Source organism: Saccoglossus kowalevskii, chromosome 11 (genome assembly GCF_978046115.1).
Source record: "Saccoglossus kowalevskii chromosome 11, keSacKowa6.1, whole genome shotgun sequence".
Lineage (NCBI taxonomy): Eukaryota > Metazoa > Hemichordata > Enteropneusta > Harrimaniidae > Saccoglossus > Saccoglossus kowalevskii.
Genome location: NC_140651.1, coordinates 1164755 through 1187407, shown reverse-complemented (window position 1 = coordinate 1187407; position 22653 = coordinate 1164755). Strand labels below are relative to the sequence as shown.

Below are 22653 nucleotides of genomic sequence, written 5' to 3'. Positions count from 1 at the left end.
TACTAACAAGGACACCACATGGTGATCTTCGGCCACTTACCGTGGAACATATTTGTCATGATGTGATGGTCAAGATATCCCTAGTGAATTTTTGAATTGTCAACTTGTACTTTGAAAGCGAATGCCATTTCACACATGATACTTTTTGAGCGGGAATCAAAACAGTGTATTTTCTCTCACAACTGTGCATTAGTACCACTGCATCAACATGGTCCACGTACTTCTTTGTTCCTTATCTATATAATGTACATGTATACACTATATTCAATATTGGTATATAACATTTGATGCGAGATGTTTGTTATATTTGTATCGGTGGATTGCCATTTGTACATTAAATAAGTACGCTTTTAAGTTATTAATGATGACTAACTTGTTCTGTAGGTTCTTCAGGTAGACCCCTCAGTGAAACGAGAAGATATAAAGAAATATTACAGACGGGTAAGAACTCACTATCTATCACTTCACAATGGACCATAGTTCATGTTACGTGGATAATCATCATTGCATGTTTTATTATTCACAGCACCTTATTAGTCCCTATTTGAACGAAGTTCAAAACAGGTACTTATAATTCGTCTGTCTGGAGTCGCATTTCAGAACCCTGTGGACCCAATCTGTTCATTCTTTGCATGTGCCTAGTACTTTGTCTGGGACATATGCACATGCAGTGGTTTACTGATTCAATCCAAGATAGCTGACTGGCAGCCATTTTGTTTTTTGAAAATGTGGTATATTATGCATGCTTTGTCAGTTTTTGTTCAAATTTGGTACATACATTATACATGTTAGAATACATGTCCATGACAATTAGTTTCACAATCGGATCAAAGATGCCTGCCTGCAATCTTGCTTTTTGACCATACTACTACCATACAGAAACGCATTAGCGCCCAGGGTCCTCAACTCAGAAAATCATGATTTTTTAGGGGTGGGCACTTACCCGAGCACCCTCCAGAAAAGAGTGAAAATGACAAATTTAATTCATCATATGAAACATTGAGGGGATATTACGTCTTTAAGAGGAAATAAAATTACGAAATTAGTTGCATCGTCATTGACTTTTACAATGAAGAAACAGAAATGTTCACAAAAAATATGCACATTTTATTACAATATTAATTACATACCACCTGAATTTACAAGATTAAAATATTAGAGTCTGTTGGAACACAGTCAAAGTTTTCATCATTATCTCCACTGATGAATGTGTTCTTTGGAAATTCCTGACGAATAATTGACATGGTTTTTTCAAAAAACGGATAACCAGCATTTTTTGTTAGGTAAATAAATAGGGCATGAAATATTTACTGTATTTTACTTTTATTAACAGGCCATTGTTGAAGTGTTTTTTTTGCACGGTTACAGTGGTGTACATATTCACAACATAATCTTGGCAGTATTCGTTAAGCATTTAGTGGCATTTCGAAGAGGTGGGCGCTTTGCCAAATGTGACGCCGAATCTATAAATTGCAAAAAAGTGGGGGGTGGGCGTTTGACAGGGCATGAGCGCTAACGCAGTCCAGTACGGTATATCTTTGTACATGAACAAAGACAAAGGAAATTCAGTTTGGATACAAAAAAATGCATGAATAGCATATCTTGTCTAATTTCTGACCATATATTTCAATTTTGGAAGAGTCATTTAATACATCTAATTTCTGTTGATGTACTAAAATGTACTAGACCAGCCAATTATTCACTCTCAATTACAAACTATGCATTTCGTGCATATTACTTTATTTTAGGCATTCCTAATTCCAACGAGGACTATGTCATAAACAATGACTTGTTTGTTGAATGTATTCTAACATACAGGGATAGTCAAATAGTTTCTTGTCAAGTTAATGTGATGTGTGTGTTATCATGGGGTGGAGTTAAGGCCTGTCTACCCGTATCGGCCATCATAGGGTGAAGTTAAGGCTTGTCCACCTGTCCCTGCCATCATGGGGTGCAGTTGGGGCCTGTTCACCCGTCCCTGCCATCATGGGGTGAAGTTAAGGCCTGTCCACCCGTCCCTGCCATCATGGGGTGAAGTTGGGGCCTGTCTACCCATCCCTGCCATCATGGGGTGAAGTTGAGACTTGTCCACCTGTCCCTGCCATCATGGGGTGAAGTTGAGGCCTGTCCACAGTCCCTGCCATCATGGGGTGAAGTTGAGGCCTGTCCACCTATCCCTGCCATCATGGGGTGAAGTTAAGGCCTGTCTACCTGTCCCTGCCATCATGGGGTGAAGTTAAGGCCTGTCTACCCGTCCCTGCCATCATGTGGTGAAGTTGGGGCCTGTCTACCCGTCCCTGCCATCATGGGGTGAAGTTGAGGCCTGTCCACCTCTCCCGGCAATCGTGGGGTGAAGTTGAGGCCTGTCTACCAAACCCGGCCATCATGGGGTGAAGTTAAGGCCTGTCCTGGCAATCATGGGGTGAAGTTGAGGCCTGTCCACCCGTCCCTGCCATCATGGGGTGAAGTTGAGGCCTGTCCACTCGTCCCTGCCATCATGGGGTGAAGTTGACGCCTGTCCACCTGTCTCTACCATCATGGGGTGAAGTTGAGGCCTGTCCACCCATCCCTGCCATCATGGGGTGAAGTTAAGGCCTGTCCACCTGTCCCAGCAATCATGGGGTGAAGTTGAGGCCTGTCCACCCGTCCCTGTCGTCATGGGGTGAAGTTAAGGCCTGTCCACCTGTCTCTACCATCATGGGGTAAAGTTGAGGCCTGTCCACCCGTCCTGGCCATCATGGGGTGAAGTTAAGACCTGTCTACCCGTCCCGGCCATCATGGGGTGACGTTAAGGCCTGTCTACCCGTCCTGGCTATCATAGGGTGAAGTTGGGGCCTGTCTACCGGTCCCTGCCATCATGGGGTGAAGTTGAGGCCTGTCCACCCATCCCTGCCATCATGGGGTGAATTTGAGACCTGTCTCTACCATCATGGGGTGAAGTTGAGGCCTGTCCACCCGTCCCTGCCATCATGGGGTGAAATTAAGGCTTGTCCACCTGTCCCAGCAATCATGGGGTGAAGTTGAGGCCTGTCCATCGGTCCCTGCCATCATGGGGTGAAGTTAAGGCCTGTCTACCCGCCCTGGCTATCATGGGGTGAAGTTGGGGCCTGTCTACCCGTTCCTGCCATCATGGGGTGAAGTTGAGGCCTGTCCACCCGTCCCTGTCATCATGGGGTGAAGTTGAGGCCTGTCCACCCGTCCCTGCCATCATGGGGTGAAGTTGAGGCCTGTCCACCCGTCCCAGCCATCATGAAGTGAAGTTAAGGCCTGTTCACCTGTCTTTACCATCATGAGGTGAAGTTGAGGCCTGTCCACCCGTCCCTGCCATCATGGGGTGAAGTTAAGGCCTGTTCACCTGTCTATACCATCATGAGGTGAAGTTGAGGCCTGTCCACCCGTCCCTGCCATCATGGGGAGAAGTTAACGTCTGTCCACCTGTCCCAGCAATCATGGGGTAAAGTTGAGGCCTGTCCATCGGCCCCTGCCATCATGGGGTGAAGTTGAGGTCTGTCTACCCGTCCCTACCATCATGGGGTGAAATTGAGGTATGTCCACCCGTCCCTGCTACCATGGGGTGAAGTTAAAGCCTGTCCACCCATCCTTGCCATCATGGGGTGAAGTTAAGACCTGTCCACCAGTCCCTGCCATCATAGGATGCAATTAAGGCCTGTCCACCCGTCCCTGCTACCATGGGGTGAAGTTAAGGCCTGTTCACCCGTCCCTGCCACCATGGGGTAAAGTTAAGGCCTGTCCACCCATCCCTGCCTTCATGGGGTGAAGTTAAGGCCTGTTCACCCATCCCTGCCATCATGGGGTGAAGTTGAGGCCTGTCCACCCATCCTTGCCATCATGGGGTGAAGTTAAGACCTGTCCACCAGTCCCTGCCATCATAGGATGCAATTAAGGCCTGTCCACCCGTCCCTGCCACCATGGGGTGAAGTTAAGGCCTGTTCACTCGTCCCTGCCACCATGGGGTAAAGTTAAGGCCTGTTCATCCGTCCCTGCCATCATGGGGTGAAGTTGAAGCCTGTCCACCTGTCTCTACCATCATGGGGTGAAGTTAAGACCTGTCCACCAGTCCCTGCCATCATAGGATGCAATTAAGGCCTGTCCACCCGTCCCTGCCACCATGGGATGAAGTTAAGGCCTGTTCACCCGTCCCTGCCACCATGGGGTAAAGTTGAGGCCTGTTCACCCGTCCCTGCCATCATGGGGTGAAGTTGAGGCCTGTCCACCTGTCCCGGCCATCATGGGGTGAAGTTAAGGCCTGTCCACCCATCCCTGCCTTCATGGGGTGAAGTTAAGGCCTGTTCACTCATCCCTGCCATCATGGGGTGAAGTTGAGGCCTGTCCACCCATCCTTGCCATCATGGGGTGAAGTTAAGACCTGTTCACCAGTCCCTGCCATCATAGGATGCAATTAAGGCCTGTCCACCCGTCCCTGCCACCATGGGGTGAAGTTAAGGCCTGTTCACCCGTCCCTGCCACCATGGGGTGAAGTTAAGGCCTGTCCACCCGTCTCTACCATCATGGGGTGAAGTTGAGGCCTGTCCACCTGTCCCGGCCATCATGGGGTGAAGTTAAGGCCTGTCCACCCATCCCTGCCTTCATGGGGTGAAGTTAAGGCCTGTCCACCCATCCCTGCCTTCATGGGGTGAAGTTAAGGCCTGTTCACCCATCCCTGCCATCATGGGGTGAAGTTGAGGCCTGTCTTCCCGTACCTGCCATCATGGGGTGAAGTTAAGGCCTGTCCACCCGTCTCTACCATCATGGGGTGAAGTTAAGGCCTGTCTACCCGTCCCGGCCATCATGGGGTGAAGTTAAGGCTTGTCTACCCGTCCTGGCCATCATGGGGTGAAGTTAAGGCCTATCTACCTGTCCCGGCCATCATGGGGTGAAGTTAAGGCCTGTCTACTCATCCTTGCCATCATGGGGTGAAGTTGAGGCCTGTCTATCCGTCTTGGCAATCATGGGTCAAAATTCAGGTCTGTTAACTTGTCTCCACCAGAGAGATTTTATCTGTTAAATTTAGACATTGCCTGACCTTGTGAACATTTAAATAAAGTCATGTCAGGTTTAAACAAAAATTTGTCTTAAAATTTCCAATGGGCTGGTAACTTTTATTTATAAACCATGCTTATTTCAATTACAGTTATCAATACTAGTTCATCCAGACAAAAATATAGACAACAGAGAGCGAGCTCAGCAAGCATTTGAAGGTAAAGTTGACATTTATATAATATTTTGAAATGAGAGTTAAAGAAAGAAACTATTACTAAGAGAATTTGGTGATGTCAGTGCACAACTTGGTAATGTCAGTGTACAACTTGGTGTTTTCATTGCACAACTTGGTGATGTCACTGCACAACTTGGTAATGTCAGTGCATAACAAGATATCTTCAATTCTTTATTTGAAATGTGCATTGCTAACAGCGGAGTTATCTCAGCCGAGAGGCTGCTTGTTAAATACTGTATTTGCTCTATTAGGAGTGTATTTGCTTAAATGTAATGACAGAGATGAGTCAATATGGTCAAAACGTATTGTAATGATTTTGAGGTATTATAGTAAATACACTTAACAGCGTCCGGATAACTTTCGGAAATTCCGCCGCGTTTCGGAAAGATTTAATTTTCACAACTTTTGAATAATTATTCATACTTTTAGGCTAGTGAGGAGGTTATAATAATTTTTCATTTCACTTTAACTCTGTTTTTTTCACCCCTCAGACCCCTTTGAAAAGTCACTTCTGGCCTTTGTAATGGCCACTATCTTTTTAATGGCCAGAATACCAACCAGAAATTTTTTAATGGTCAAAATATTGGCCAGTATTTTCAAACTGGTAGTTATAATGACCACTATTTTTACACTGGTCAGAATAATAGTAATTTTTTATTTAATGATGGAGTGGGTGACAATCTATTTTTTTAATGGGTATTATAATGATCATTTTATTTTTCATTACATGAATAAAATGGTCATTTTTTTTTTCATGTCACAGATATACCCGGTAATGGCACATGGGGATTGACAGCTCTCCTCTTTTTCCTCACTCGCTTCAGTTTGCTTCAATTTTAAGCCAGTACAATTGTAGGTAAACGTAAAATACAAGATTTTGAAAAATTTGAAATATGGAATTATATATCTTGAAAAAATATAACGTTTTGGATTAATTTGTTTTTAAAATCACAACAAATCATGCACTTGATACTGTTGACTTAATAATATATAGTATAATGCAATAGGTTATTGAACATAGAAGATGACCCGTTTTCAAAATTCTGTCTAGACCCTTATCATGGGTGCTAATGAAGTGTGTGCAAACATTGAGCCCAGGCTAATCACCCAAAATACCATTGTACTTGATGTCCATTTGAAAATTTAACTATTATATTCATAACTATTCTTATTCATAACGATACTAAACTTGACAATCAATACAAGCACATTCTGTGACATTATTCTTGAGATAAAAATGGACTGACAATGAGACTCTGTACTACATCCTGTTCTTATAAAGGCAATATCCAGCATTTTAATACCTTGAACAAACAAACAAGACATTCACTACTGAACCTTTGAAAAGTGTGCAACCCCAAAAATACTCAGCAACTGACTTTCCACCAAAAAAAGTCACATAAACAGCTGGTTACTCCAAAAAGTCACAGGGAGTTACTCCAAAAAGTCACATAAACAGCGAGTTATTAATCCGAAAAAAAAGCCTGTCTTTATGAGTGGGGTTAAGCTCAAACATAAACAAAATTCCCATTTTAATAATGACAAAAAACTAAAGTTTAGTCTTCAAATACACTCAAACTATAACATTTTAAATTGAAATACTTAACCAGTAACTTTTCATAACATGTGTTATAAACTGTAGAAGTTTATGTTGAAGGGTTGATGGAAGGTGATTTTAAAGTGGCTAAGACACAGTCAACTAAAAAATACCCATGATGCTCTGCTTTATTTTTATATTTTGCTATTTTCTCTATTATGAATGGTTTAATGTGATATGAAAATTATCTGTGAAAATATTCCACGACTACTGCATGTGTACAAAACGGTGTTGGGTGGTTCAGTAAGTTATATGGGGGGGGGGTCTAGCATAGAGCTCCATGTGTGTAGCTAGCTACTTAGCAGTGAATGGCATGTTTGTTTGTTCACGGTATTATAATGCTGCACAATAATAGTGTTCATGCTACATGAAGTACTAGCTAAGATTTTAGCTGATGTTTGCATTTTGACTAGACCCAATTGCATCCATGCATTGGGAGGGCCAGTCCTTAGCACGGGCTAAGGGGCGATGTTTACGAACGCAAAATTTCTGCTGCTGACATGAATTCAAACTAAGGAGCGCCTGTTGTTAGTTCCACTACCAATGGTCCCAAACCATCCTCTCTGCCCTGCGGCTGCCATATTATCGGCCTTCCTCATTACCCCTGGCCCCCCCCTGAGAACCCAGCCTTTTGCTACCTCCCCCCCCCCCCCCACCCAGTCACTGCCCCACTTTTTACCAAGCGTCTTGTCTCCTTGCTGACACCTTTAGTGTCTGACATCTCGCAATTTTCCACCCACAGCTTTCGGCGGGGAGGGGCCTCATGGGCATTACGGTCTGGTATCCCATCTGAGCTCATAAAATTGTTAGGTGATTGGAAAAGTGATGCTTTCCGTAAATATCTCCACCCCTCTTTTCTACTCCGTCTTGAAACATCACAGCGCTTTGCATCCAACCTCCCTACTCACTAATGGTGTTTGGGTATTTTGGGGAATTTCATTCGTAGTGTTTTCAGTTTGTAGTACATACAACAGTTACCAGTGGTCTCCCCTGGATCAGCCTTACAAGTGATTTATATATCACCTTTGAACTGTCACCTTTGACATTTCCAACGCTAGTTGTTAAAGGGGCAGACCACTGATCTCATCAGTAGTAGTAATGTGAGTTTTTAGATTAGTAATAAATACCCCCTACTGTACCCAAACACCGTCTCTGTGTGTACTATTGTGCTGCCCCCCTCCTTAACAAACCCAGATTTAAATGCTACATGAAGTACTGGCTAAGATTTTAGCTGATGTTTGCATTTTGACTAGACCCAATTGCATCCATGCATTGGGAGGGCCAGTTCTTAGCACGGGCTAAGGGGCGCTGTTTACGAACGCAAAATTTCTGCTGCTGACATGTTTCATTCTAATTTATGAAGCGAAGTGCACTGGAACACAAGCGTAGACAGACAGATTTATTTGGATGCACAGGAACAGTATATAACGGCGTTACAGAATGCAGAGTTTTATTAGTGCATGTCGTAGACAGCGAACCAAATTGGCGTTGTTGTATGCTCTACTACAGCGACCCAATCAGTGTGGAAGCGTGTACGGAGTAATTAATGACTGGTGGGATACTAGTAGACGACTTCCCCAGAAGTCGAAGATATGGTGTTTCGCATGCGCACACATGCCGTTTTGGAGTGTAACGTAAATTGCACATGTGATATTGCTTTTGAGTGTACCAATCAACATCACAAAAATTCCCTTCTAACAACTATCAGCAAACTAGTATCGGAAGCACCACAATGGTTTAAAAAAAAACAATTGAAAAAACTGGTGATGATATTAATGAAAAAAAATAAGCATTATAAATCAATAAAACATGGAAAAGGAATGAAAAAAAAAATATTAAGGGAGAAAAATATATGGTGGTTGTTTCGATAATTTGTGGTTGGTTTATTTCGGTTAACAGTGTAGTTATAGAACTGTACCATTGCTGTTTAATTGTTTGTTCATAATTGCTGCCTCCCTTGGGAAACAAGTTTGGGTGTTCTTAGCCAGTGCACAGACCCTCAACACTGTGGCCTGTGCTATAACTGTTGGGCCCTCCTGTGAGTGAACACAATTGGGTATAGCTGATATGCAAACATTTGGGATTAGCTTATATCTTAGCCTGTACTTGGTCAAAGTCCCTCTTATGACTATGACTTGGTGTAGCCTGAAACCAGACTACTGTGGATTAATGATGTTTTGTAATGGATTACCTCCCTGATGAGTACATTTAAATAACAATGGAAACTAGCATATCACTGGCAACACATACAAGGATTTTGGCAAATTTTCACCGTTTTGTATGAAACTATTTTCACAACAACATTAATGTTTTACAATAAATTATATCAAACATATGTATAATTTAGTAGTATTAAAACTTTTTAAGTTTTTTTGAATTAAGAATGCACCAATCTTACTAGGAATCTATTCAAATCTAACCTAATGTGTGCTATTAATAATGGCTCATCAAAGGTATTGAATTACTGAACACACATCTTTGCATAGTTTCCAAAACTAAAATATTATTTCATGCTCTGCCCCCTCTCATGTAACAGTTTGTTAAGAATACGTACATTATTTAAAATCATTTTAAAAATGTGACTGGAATGTCCAGGCCCAAACTTCTGCTGCTGCAACATCTGACCATTCCTGCATGTACATGCAATTGTTTCTCTGAGATTCTGCATGCAACCAGTTTATTTTTTGAACTGAATAACAGATTCCTAGAAGTTTATTTTGACATTTCCAAATAACACTATATATAATTTAACAATTTCAGGAATAGATTAGATTACTTGCTATTCCATTAGAAACTCTTACTTCCAAGTGTGATTTTCAACAAGCGTTCATATGTTTAGCTAACCAAAGGGAAACAAAAGCATAGTGACAGGAAGTCAACACAGCAGAAAGTATGACAAAGGTTTACACTTCAAAAATGACTGGAAAGTAAATAATTTATAACCAAAGACCATCTATGCATAAACAACTAAAGATCTGGGAGGTACAGCTTTGCAAAGTAAAAATGTCATATGGGGGGAGGGGGGTTAAAACATTGCTTCAAACACAGTCCCTCTATCACTGTGCTTCAAAACATCATCTTAATTATTCAGCTCAGTGTACAAACACATAAAGTACAGAAATTGGATAATTAATGAAAACATTAGACAAAACAAGAATATGTAAGCAATATTTTGTTTTGTTTTTGAAAAATCATGATGTAGTGCACAGCCATACAGACTGTTTTAGTGGATAATAATATTTTAGGTTTGCAATGTCATACTCCTCTAGATATTCATCAAGTTTTCTTGAGAGGCGATTAGCTTAAGGAGGGGGCTGTGCAAAATGTTTTTTCTCCTCTTTGTTTTTGTGCTATTCTTTTTCTAGTGTAAAATATTTTTTCTCAAAGATGTAGGCGTGTCAAATTTGTTCATGTTTTTGATCTCTACAGGATTTTTTCAATAATATTTTCCTGTTAATTATTATTAAGAAGATGAAAGATTGTGGAGTGAGTGTGGGTGTGTACAAAAGGGTCAGCAAGAAGAACTATATAAGATAGCTGAAAATCATGAAATACCAGATTAAAGATGTCACTTTTATTTGTGGGAAAACATAAAAAAAGGAATGTACAGTTACTCTACACACTTGGAACTTTCAAAATCTGTGTGCAAATGTAAAACTGATAAACATGCAAATGCTAAACCATTGCATCCATCAATACTGGTTAAACTCTTTTTTCCCCTTAACGTCCATAAATTCTGGTTCTTCAACTTCTTACGTTCCATTTATATAGTATTTCCTTTTTTTAAATTGTCATTATCTGCAAAAAATAATTCAGATTGCTATTAGCTTACAATGACCAGTTTTTAATTAAGACACTTTGTAATCAATTTTGGAAACAAAAATTGGTGGTGTCTGTGTATTCTGGCATATTTCTGTCCTCACTAATAACAATGTGGATAAAATGACATCTTGTGATATGTCAATTTTTCCCCTATGCAACTCAGATATACTTCCAAAAAGATGATACCCGGTACATTCTGATTGAAAAAATATAAATATCAAATAAAACAGAATAACATCAAATTGTTTCCTAACCGAATATATTAAGGGGTTGTGCCATATATACACACAGTTCATCTCTTGAGAGACTAGAACAGTACACAGTCCCTCTGTGGACAGTACATTGCTGTACTTGGAACCTAATTTCTGAGAACAATAGGGGGATTTAACTTCCTACAAGAGACAAAAGAATGTTATGTAACAATGCAGCTGCATGATTTTGTCTTTCAAAGTAGGAAGTTGTGTACATACAAAATTATAGAGTCCCTCCACAATGGGAATGCCACCATGCATGTACAACTTCATCGATCCCCAGGTACTTTCACAAAATAAATAATTGTATTATAATTATGATCCAATACAATACCATATTTGCTCTAAAATTACATTTGTGGATACTAAATCATGAAAATATTACATATTTCGACCATTGAAGATCCCTGTAATTTACCTAAGCGCATGTGCTGCTAATAGAGTAATTATGTTAAGTGTAATATTGTTTCTATATTTTTTTTCAAAATCAAAATAATGATATTAAAAATATAAAAACAGTTTAGTTTGAAAAGTGAAATAATGGTATTCAGATGGTTATGATTTAAGCATGACCTTAGAAAACAGGGTCATGCAACTTCTGTCTGAGACAATGTGCAATGTGGGTTATAACCTCCTGTATAATCTCATTAATACATATACATGTACCTAGAAGATTTATACATCTGAAACAGTTTTTACTAGTATTCCTATTAGTCAGTGTATAACAAGTGCACTATGCTATATCTGTTCTAAATATGATGAAAAATCCACTTGTTATAATGACACAAATTTCCACAGGTCATTGTTTACTTTTAGGCAGTTTTGTTTCCTTGCAGAGAAAACTTACCATTTTTGTTTCCCTTTCCTGATTTCATAGTGGAATAAAAATTGTTAATTTTTAGTTTCACTCGCATCAATAGAATGGACTTAGCTATTCAAGTTTTGATCAAATTTAATTTTTCTGATTATATTCCAACCACAAAATTGTCTCATTTTGTGTAGCTACACCCTGGCAGCCATGTTTGGCTTATGAAACAGGAGAAGATGTAACAGTGGTGTTGACATAGATTTATTATCAGTTTCTCTAAGGTGTTAATTTGGGTAGGGGGATTATAACTAAGGTTACATGAAAGGGGTAGCCACAGTAACATGTCCCTGTTCTCTAAGGTCTATGACTAAATATTTTTTTGTCCAAGTTGAGCAAGAGTACCCATGATCAATTTGGCTGACCCAGAAATGCCTAGGACATTTACTGACTGCATATTACACCTTCATTATATTTTGTTTAAGTCTTGCCCATTTGCCCCCTGTATCTTCAATAGTCGTGTTCGTGCTACACAAAGTACGGGCTAAGATTTAAGCTAATCTCATATGTTTGAGTTCATGCACAGAAGGAAACAATGGTTAGCACGGGGTAAGGAACACCCAAACTTATTAAGAATAGGCAAAATCTTCAGAAATTTTAACTATGAGTGCTCAGTATGAGTAAGTAGGAAGGTTAGTTCTACAGTTATAAAACAATACCAAAGCAAATTCAGAAAGTGCAAACTGCAGAATAACAGGAAGTAGCACAGTATCTCATCATCGGTACATTTTTTCTTGAGTCAATCTCTCTATATGTGTTAGCGTTGATTGTCATGCAGGAAATGGCACACCAAAATAAAAAGTTATGAATATAGTAGTAAATCTCATAAATGAACATTAAATACAATGGTTTTTTTAGCCGAGCTAAGCGTTCATGCATGTTTTGTTTTGCCTGTGCTAAGGCTTTGGACTGACCAGATTTACTCTGTACCTAGTATTTCTTAGCCTGTATTCATGCAAATTTTTTTAGCACAGGTTAAGGTATTGGACCTCTTAGCCTTTGCTAAAGAGCTCTACGTGAATGCTACGAATAAGTGTCTTCTGTTTATTCCTACCTTAGGCGCATACATTTAGGTTCACTTACCTTTTATATTGATCTCTACAACTCATTCAAATCAAATTGGGCTCAAAGATGAGCAAAGAATATTAGATTTAATGGAAATTTAGTTTAAATCCATGCTAAATTAAAAGTTATTTTGAGTATGAGTTTTACTTTTTTCTTTTGTGCGCAAAGAAAAATGAACTGTTGCACACTGTAGGCATATATCATCTATACTAGTTTACAGGAAAAAGGGATTCTGTATGGTATTTGATGTTATGGGCATAATATATACATGTATAGTTAATACATGATTACTAAATTAGATTTCCCAGTGTACAGTACACTATTGCTGGTATTGTCTGAAGAGAAAAAAAAAAAACAATATACATAGTCTTCAAAAATTTAAAAAAACAAACATTTTGCAGTCAGTTAAATTATTTTATTAAAATAATTTGAAAACATTGCCATGAATGGAAACAAATTTACGTTGATGTTTTTTTGCAGATTTCAGGAGTTGGAAATAACCTTTGTTTATACTTTTCTTGTATTAACAAACATAGGAGCTAATCCTCATTAACACCTACTTGAGCTTGTTGTTTGACAATTATGAATAATAATGAAGCATTACTTACACAGTGTGCCATGACTGAACAAAAACGAAAGCCCCAAAAGACTATCCTGCTACATAAACAACAACAAAAGTATCTAATATTGTATTGAAGTCATTGTAAAATGGTAAAATAATTACAAATTCATACCTTGATGTGCCAGTTGCAGTACTGCAATCGTCCTATGATTCAACACCATCTAAATACTCCGCAGGTTATGCAGTCCACCAGCAGTCACTGGCATCAGCGTTACTATGAAATTTCACTGGAGATCGAGGCAATATTCGCGAAATTTCATTTAAGTGTACTTGGAAGCGCCAGTGAAACTTGGGAAAAATAAATTCCCACACGTATATTGAGGCTGTTTTCTGGGCCATTATATTTAGAGACATGAACAAAAATACTGGTCATTTTATGTATGTAATGAAAAATAAAATGACCATTTTACTGCCCATAAAAAAAAAATGTTCATCAACTCCATCATTCAAAAAGCAATTGTAATTATTCTGACCAGTATAAAAAACATGGGTCATTAAAACCACCATTTTAAAAACACTAGTAAATATTTTGGCCACTTAAAAAATTCTGGTCAATACTCTGGCCATTAAGAAAATAGTGGCCATTATAATGGCCAGATGTGACTTTCTAAAGGGGTCTGAGGGGTGTAAAAACAGTGTTAAAGTGAAATGAAGAATTATTATAACCTTCTCACTAACCTAAAAGCACAAATAAATATTCAAAAGTTTTGAAAATTAAAACTTTCCGAAACGCGACGGAATTTCCGAAAGTAATCCGGACGCTGTTACTTATACCTTATTTGTACTTGATACATGTATCTCACATACTCTTTGCTCACAGAAGTTATTTCTAAGATTTCTTTGTTATCAGTTAAATGTATACATGTATTTATTTCATTTCTCATATGACTGACACTAGCACTTAACAAGGCATGGAAAACTATAGAAGACGATAAGTTATATGAAAGATGTTTAGAAATTATTGCCGAGGCCAAAGAAAAAACAGAATATATGGTAGGTAACTGAAAATGAATATTAGTTTGGCTCAGGTTGCAGCAGAACAGAGATATCCTACATTGTTGACCAGAACCCACAAATATCCTGCGTTCTTGGTTTGACTCAATTTGCAATGCACTGAGACATATAGAGTTGCAGCATAACTCAGATATTGATGTACTTTTTGTTTCAGATGACAGAAAAAAGAAAGAAATTGAAAAAAGAAGGGTTGCAGACAGTAATAGATGAGGATGATGAACAAAAGGTATGTTTTATTAACATAATGATGGTAGTCTTGCTGTGTACAATTTATGTGGTATGCACCACTCAACTAATATTTACACGAGTAGTAATATTTCATGTAAATGTCACAAACACTGTGGAATGCCATATACTGTCCAGTAGCCTGTTTAAAGGCTTGCTGGAATTGATAAACAAGTGTTTACATTTACAGCATTTTTTTCATTGAACCAATAACATGTCCACAATAGTTGACTATATTGAGATATTATGATTGTACTGTAGAGTTGTATATCACAAATGAGCCACTGAATGGTGTGAGTGGAGTTACATATAGTGAGTAGAACATTACATAGATACTAGGTGTGAGTGGAGTTACATATAGTGAGTAGAACATTACATAGATTCTATGTGTGAGTGGAGTTACATATAGTGAGTAGAATATTACATAGATACTAGGTGTGAGTGGAGTTACATATAGTGAGTAGAACATCACATAGATTCTATGTGTGAGTGGAGTTACATATAGTGAGTAGAACATCATAGATACTAGGTGTGAGTGGAGTTACATATAGTGAGTAGAACATTACATAGATACTAGGTGTGAGTGGAGTTACATATAGTGAGTAGAACATTACATAGATTCTATGTGTGAGTGGAGTTACATATAGTGAGTAGAACATTACATAGATACTAGGTGTGAGTGGAGTTACATATAGTGAGTAGAACATCACATAGATACTAGGTGTGAGTGGAGTTACATACATGTATAGTGAGTAGAACATTACATAGATACTAGGTGTGAGTGGAGTTACATATAGTGAGTAGAACATTACATATATACTAGGTGTGAGTGGAGTTACATATAGTGAGTAGAACATCACATAGATACTAGGTGTGAGTGGAGTTACATATAGTGAGTAGAACATTACATATATACTAGGTGTGAGTGGAGTTACATATAGTGAGTAGAACATCACATAGATACTAGGTGTGAGTGGAGTTACATATAGTGAGTAGAACATTACATAGATACTAGGTGTGAGTGGAGTTACATTAAGTGAGTAGAACATCACATAAATACTAGGTGTGAGTGGAGTTACATATAGTGAGTAGAACATCACATAGATTCTATGTGTGAGTGGAGTTACATATAGTGAGTAGAACATCACATAGATACTAGGTGTGAGTGGAGTTACATATAGTGAGTAGAACATTACATATATACTAGGTGTGAGTGGAGTTACATATAGTGAGTAGAACATTACATAGATACTAGGTGTGAGTGGAGTTACATATAGTGAGTAGAACATCACATAGATACTAGGTGTGAGTGGAGTTACATATAGTGAGTAGAACATTACATATATACTAGGTGTGAGTGGAGTTACATATAGTGAGTAGAACATCACATAGATACTAGGTGTGAGTGGAGTTACATATAGTGAGTAGAACATTACATAGATACTAGGTGTGAGTGGAGTTACATTAAGTGAGTAGAACATCACATAAATACTAGGTGTGAGTGGAGTTACATATAGTGAGTAGAACATCACATAGATTCTATGTGTGAGTGGAGTTACATATAGTGAGTAGAACATCACATAGATACTAGGTGTGAGTGGAGTTACATATAGTGAGTAGAACATTACATATATACTAGGTGTGAGTGGAGTTACATATAGTGAGTAGAACATTACATAGATACTAGGTGTGAGTGGAGTTACATATAGTGAGTAGAACATCACATAGATACTAGGTGTGAGTGGAGTTACATATAGTGAGTAGAACATCACATAGATACTAGGTGTGAGTGGAGTTACATATAGTGAGTAGAACATTACATATATACTAGGTGTGAGTGGAGTTACATATAGTGAGTAGAACATCACATAGATACTAGGTGTGAGTGGAGTTACATATAGTGAGTAGAACATCACATAGATACTAGGTGTGAGTGGAGTTACATATAGTGAGTAGAACATCACATAGATTCTATGTGTGAGTGGAGTTACATATAGTGAGTAGAACATCACATAGATACTAGGTGTGAGTGGAGTTACATATAGTGAGTAGAACATTACATATATACTAGGTGTGAGTGGAGTTACATATAGTGAGTAGAACATCACATAGATACTAGGTGTGAGTGGAGTTGCATATAGTGAGTAGAACATTACATAGATACTAGGTGTGAGTGGAGTTACATATAGTGAGTAGAACATCACATAGATACTAGGTGTGAGTGGAGTTACATATAGTGAGTAGAACATCACATAGATACTAGGTGTGAGTGGAGTTACATATAGTGAGTAGAACATTACATAGATACTAGGTGTGAGTGGAGTTACATATAGTGAGTAGAACATCACATAGATACGAGGTGTGAGTGGAGTTACATATAGTGAGTAGAACATCACATAGATACTAGGTGTGAGTGGAGTTACATATAGTGAGTAGAACATCACATAGATACAATGTACTAGGTGTTATAGATGTCAAACGGTCGACTTGAATTATGTTGTCCTGAAAGCAAAATATAAGAACACAAAATGGAAATGGAAAGATGCGCACTTAGGCAATGTGTAGTTTTGATGACCCACAGAGAAATTCATTGCCATAAATGTCATTTTGAAATATTTTAGCTTTTATCATTTTTATGTTAATCATAAAACTGAAGAAGCAGGCTTGCAGGGCCAACATGCTCTTAAACTTGTCAGCCCTACTGAAAAGTTCTATGCTTTGGATCCAGGGTTCTGCCTTAGTTTTGAACACTGTGCATATAGCAAGACAGTTGAAATAGCTGCTTTAATTTAATGTTTCACAAATTCATAGCTTTACATGGCGACTTAGAATGCCTCCTCTTAACAATGACATTCATAGAATGCCAATTAGTGATGAAATTGTAAATAATAATTGAACACTTGAAATTCTTTCGTCAGTATGCACATGCCGTTTGGGTGCAGACATGTAAACTGTTTGCTGATCTTGAAAGACAAAGGAGACAACTTGAAGAGAGAGACATGCAAGAAAGGTAAAGTTGTTGTTTGGTGCTTTACCGATTCAGAACAGTACAGCACATTGCATGAAATTATTGCTATCTAAAATATTTGATCAGTGTCAATTAATTTAATGTGACATAAACTAACTTCTAATAATTTTATCTTTTAGAAAAAGACAACGTGAAGGAGAAATTGAGACTGAAGAAAAAGAGGAACGTGAGAAGGAATGGCAAGAGAAATGGGAGGTATGTAAAACACAGCATGGATAAAGCATTGTTAACATCCATGTGAACAAATACATGGGAGGTATGTAAAACACAGCATGGATAAAGCATTGTTAACATCAATGTGAACAAATACATGGGAGGTATGTAAAACACAGCATGGATAAAGCACTGTTAACATCCATGTGAACAAATACATGGGAGGTATGTAAAACACAGCATGGATAAAGCATTGTTAACATCCATGTGAACAAATACATGGGAGGTATGTAAAACACAGCATGGATAAAGCATTGTTAACATCCATGTGAACCAAATACATGGGAGGTATGTAAAACACAGCATGGATAAAGCATTGTTAACATCCATGTGAACAAATACATGGGAGGTATGTAAAACACAGCATGGATAAAGCATTGTTAACATCCATGTGAACAAATACATGGGAGGTATGTAAAACAGCATGGATAAAGCATTGTTAACATCCATGTGAACAAATACATGGGAGGTATGTAAAACACAGCATGGATAAAGCATTGTTAACATCCATGTGAACAAATACATGGGAGGTATGTAAAACACAGCATGGATAAAGCATTGTTAACATCCATGTGAACAAATACATGGGAGGTATGTAAAACACAGCATGGATAAAGTATTGTTAACATCCATGTGAACAAATACATGGGAGGTATGTAAAACACAGCATGGATAAAGCATTGTTAACATCCATATGAACAAATACATGGGAGGTATGTAAAACACAGCATGGATAAAGTGTTGTTAACATTCATGTGAACAAATACATGGGAGGTATGTAAAACACAGCATGGATAAAGCATTGTTAACATCCCTGTGAACAAATACATGGGAGGTATGTAAAACACAGCATGGATAAAGTGTTGTTAACATCCATGTGAACAAATACATGGGAGGTATGTAAAACACAGCATGGATAAAGTGTTGTTAACATCCATGTGAACAAATACATGGGAGGTATGTAAAACACAGCATGGATAAAGTGTTGTTAACATCCATGTGAACAAATACATGGGAGGTATGTAAAACACAGCATGGATAAAGTGTTGTTAACATCCATGTGAATAAATACATGGGAGGTATGTAAAACACAGCATGGATAAAGCAATGTTAACATCCATGTGAATAAATACATGGGAGGTATGTAAAACACAGCATGAATAAAGCATTGTTAACATCCATGGGAGGTATGTAAAACACAGCATGGATAAAGTGTTGTTAACATCCATGTGAACAAATACATGGGAGGTATGTAAAACACAGCATGGATAAAGCATTGTTAACATCCATGTGAACAAATACATGGGAGGTATGTAAAACACAGCATGGATAAAGCATTGTTAACATCCATGTGAACAAATACATGGGAGGTATGTAAAACACAGCATGGATAAAGCATTGTTAACAATGCTTTTATTTGTTCACATGGATGTTAACATTTGTCTTGTTATGGACTCTTTGAATTAAATGCTGTTCTTTTATGTTAGGATTTTATTACTAAAATAGTGTTATGTCTGATATTTTGAAAGATTCAAAGGGTAAAATTGTCACCAGCATTACGCTGAATTGTACCTTTCATTCATGTCACAGGAAAGCCGTGATTCCAGGGTTGACAGCTGGAGAAGCTGGTCAGCAGGTGGTAAACCGGGAAAAGCAAAGAAAAAGAAGAAAACACTGAGAGCAGAATTTAAACCTCCAAAACATAAAGCAGAAACAAGATAAAAACAATTCTTATTTTTTGTATTTTGTTCATATTTTATGTATTTAACCAACTGGAACATTGTATGTATATGTCACCTACTAGTTTTTTTTATTTGACTGAAATTTTCATAATGTTGTACTGAGAGTAAAGACAGAATAAAAGAGAACTTAAATCCAGAATATTGCATACTATAAATTACATGTCATCTATGTTTCTTGTATTTATTGCATAGTTTAGAATAGGAACATTTAATTCAGTACTATGCATCGTAGCCAAATATGGTTGTTTTGAAGAGTGCAGGCCAAATATGGGCACAAGGATAGTGTTAGTCTTGGATATGCCTGGGTTGATTACATTCAAACCTAAGACATCTTTTTGTACATCCATTAGTTTTGTGATCTGAATCAAGAGAAAATAGCTGTAACTATTAAACTCTTCCCTTCAATCCTTCCTTTATTTTTATTAAAACATTCCTTTGTTTTAGCATAGCATCTGTCTTGCATTGATAGATTTTGTTAAAACTTGGTATGTACATTGAGCTTTGTAAAACCTCAATGCCTTTCACTTTGTTTGTATGATTAGACTCAAAATGGCTGACTGGTGGCCAGTTTGACTGTTCAAACTTTAAAGATATTTCAAACTTCAGAACTTACAGTGATTACTGTATGTAATGCAATTACTTTATGTTAACCTTATTGCTGCCATTGTACATATAAAGGATGAGAACCATGTGACACTTGTATTCAAACCTACGTTATATATTTTCTAACCTTTTCACCACCAGACTTTCTTACCCAAATTGTCTGCACTATTTTCTTGTATTCTTCAATATTTGTAGAAATGAACGCTAATTTTGGAGCCAACAGATAAAATTTGAGTCAATTATCATCTCAATGTTGGGAAGGAAAGTGCAGACTATATATTTTGTGAATTTGTGATAAAAAAAAAGAGAACTGGTGGTGAAAAGTTTATGAAATTTCTATTTTCAAATAAAACAATATTTTTTTTTCACCAAAAAGAATATGAAGTGAATTCTATCACAATCAATACTGTCTCAATACTTTGTCATCATTTATAATATCAATATCAGAATTTTTGAATAAATTACTAATTTTTGTCATTGAAAGCGTGCTTTATTAGTCCCTGTCCGGATGCACTCTGAAAACGGGGACTTATGTTTTGACCTCCGTGTGCAACCTGTATCTTAGAAATGCCTGGACCAATCACAATCAAACTTCACACATACATCATACATGATATTATACACATGCACGTCAATTTGTTTCACGATCTGATTCAAAATGGCCACCATTTTTTCGGCTGTTTACATTTTGTTTTTCAGATAAGATTAAAAATGGTCGACTGTCGGCCATTTTGTTTTAATAAATGTGGTTCTATTGCCATATCTCTGACTTGCTTTGACTGATTATGTTCAAATTTTAAATATTTGTCATAGATATACAGATATATTGGTTTTATTCGATCCTATTAAAAATGGCCAAATGGTGGCAATTTTTATGCTAAAAAAATCATCAAAATTCACTACGTTCAATTACCCACCATAGACTCCGGTCAGTCAAAATGACTATTTTGAACTGTAGGTATTAATCAGCGATTCTGCCGGTGACTGAGAGATAGAATCTAGGTCAGGGGAATGACCCCAAGATTCTCTTTCTCTTACGTCGCGAACCACGTGACCGAGGCCATATGGCAGCGCCATAGACTGCTGTACAAATCTTTTTTCTCCGCATCCGAGAGGATGAAGTCTGCTGGATCGCCTGCCTTTTTTCCTGTCCGGGTTTCTAAATTGGGTTGTTGCCGCTGCACGGCATCCGACATTGTAGCTGGTAGGATAAGTTTTCCTTGTTATTTTTACCCTCGTGTCGTTTTTCCCCTTTGTGTGTAGTATTTTTCACAACAAAGAAATTAAAACCTGGTGCTACTACGTAACCACTTGTTGGTTTCGCGGCGCACCTTTTACAACTGCATGTCGTCTTTTATTTGCAATGTATTTTGCATTGTATGGATGTAATGACAGCACCAGGGCTCGCTGCCGTTTTTTCCTTTTGGTCTCCTCGTGTTTCGAGTCGACTGTGCAGTGGTTATATTCAGAATTTACCAGTATAGAACCCACATCCGAGATACTTTGTCATAGCTGCATGCGGGGTTTGGGGTTTTTGCGTCAAGGTGTCTGTTTTTCACTGGAGTTCTGAGGCCTGAGATTTTCTTTCAGAGCCATCAAAATCGCTGAGACTGACTGCGTCACAGCAAGGTAGCGCATCCAGTAAACAAATCGGATAAAGTGGTGAGCCTGGGCCAGTGTCGCTTTGCTAACCCCGTGGACCCACTTCCCGCTAGTTCACCGGGCACCGGAGAAAACTTCGACAGGTGCACACCTGCATATTATCATTGGTCGCACCCAATTGGCCAAGCAAGGCCTAGTTTCCACTTCTGTTAGAAATGCTAGTCGAAACACCAGCAGTGTTTCCGAACTTACCGGACCTGCCATTCCAACCAGACGGCGCACTACCAACGAGCCCAGCAGGTATAGAGGCTCTCAGTAGACCTGCACATACGAAAGCCTTATCTCAGCGGGCTGCCAACGTCCTGGTCAGAGCGAACAGGGATTCCACCAACGCGGTCTACATTTCTAGGTTGCGTGCATACACTGGTTAGTGTAGCGAAAGGGAGATTGATCCATACCATCCCTCTATTGGTCAGGTAGCAGGCTCCTTCGTCCACCTGTTTGACGAAGCAGAATTGTCCTACGCAGTGATCGTTGGCTACAGGTTGGCCTTGTCCCCCACCACTCAAAACGTACGGGAACAAGACTAGCCGATTGTCCTATTATTAGGAGACTATTTACTGCTTTCCAGACTCTATGACCCCATACAAGGGAGCCACCCAACTGGGACTTGTCGGCTGTGTTGTCTGCTCTAAGCAGGACCGCCCTTTGAGCCTCTCCGATCAGCACCACTCAAATTTTTGACATGGAAAATAGTCTTCCTACTGG

General features: G+C 38.6%; 1 protein-coding gene and 1 long non-coding RNA gene across 2 annotated transcripts in view; one reads left to right on the top strand and one right to left on the bottom strand.

Annotated features, from left to right (window-relative positions):
* LOC100377477 (dnaJ homolog subfamily C member 8-like) overlaps nt 1–19819 on the top strand; it is a 29707-nt gene extending 9888 nt beyond the window's left edge. The window contains exons 3-9 of the mRNA XM_085505611.1: nt 385–441; nt 5153–5219; nt 14357–14451; nt 14627–14698; nt 17616–17707; nt 17845–17920; nt 19529–19819. Of these exons, the coding sequence (XP_085361737.1) occupies nt 385–441; nt 5153–5219; nt 14357–14451; nt 14627–14698; nt 17616–17707; nt 17845–17920; nt 19529–19660 (591 nt within the window). The 3' untranslated portion in view covers nt 19661–19819. The remainder of the gene's footprint in view (nt 1–384; nt 442–5152; nt 5220–14356; nt 14452–14626; nt 14699–17615; nt 17708–17844; nt 17921–19528) is intronic.
* Nucleotides 10393–11285, bottom strand: LOC146735855 (uncharacterized). The gene is made up of 2 exons (XR_014930991.1): nt 10910–11285; nt 10393–10631 (listed from the first exon to the last, which is right to left on the bottom strand). It is a non-coding gene; the product is annotated as an uncharacterized LOC146735855 (long non-coding RNA).
* Nucleotides 19820–22653: the final 2834 nt, after the last annotated feature.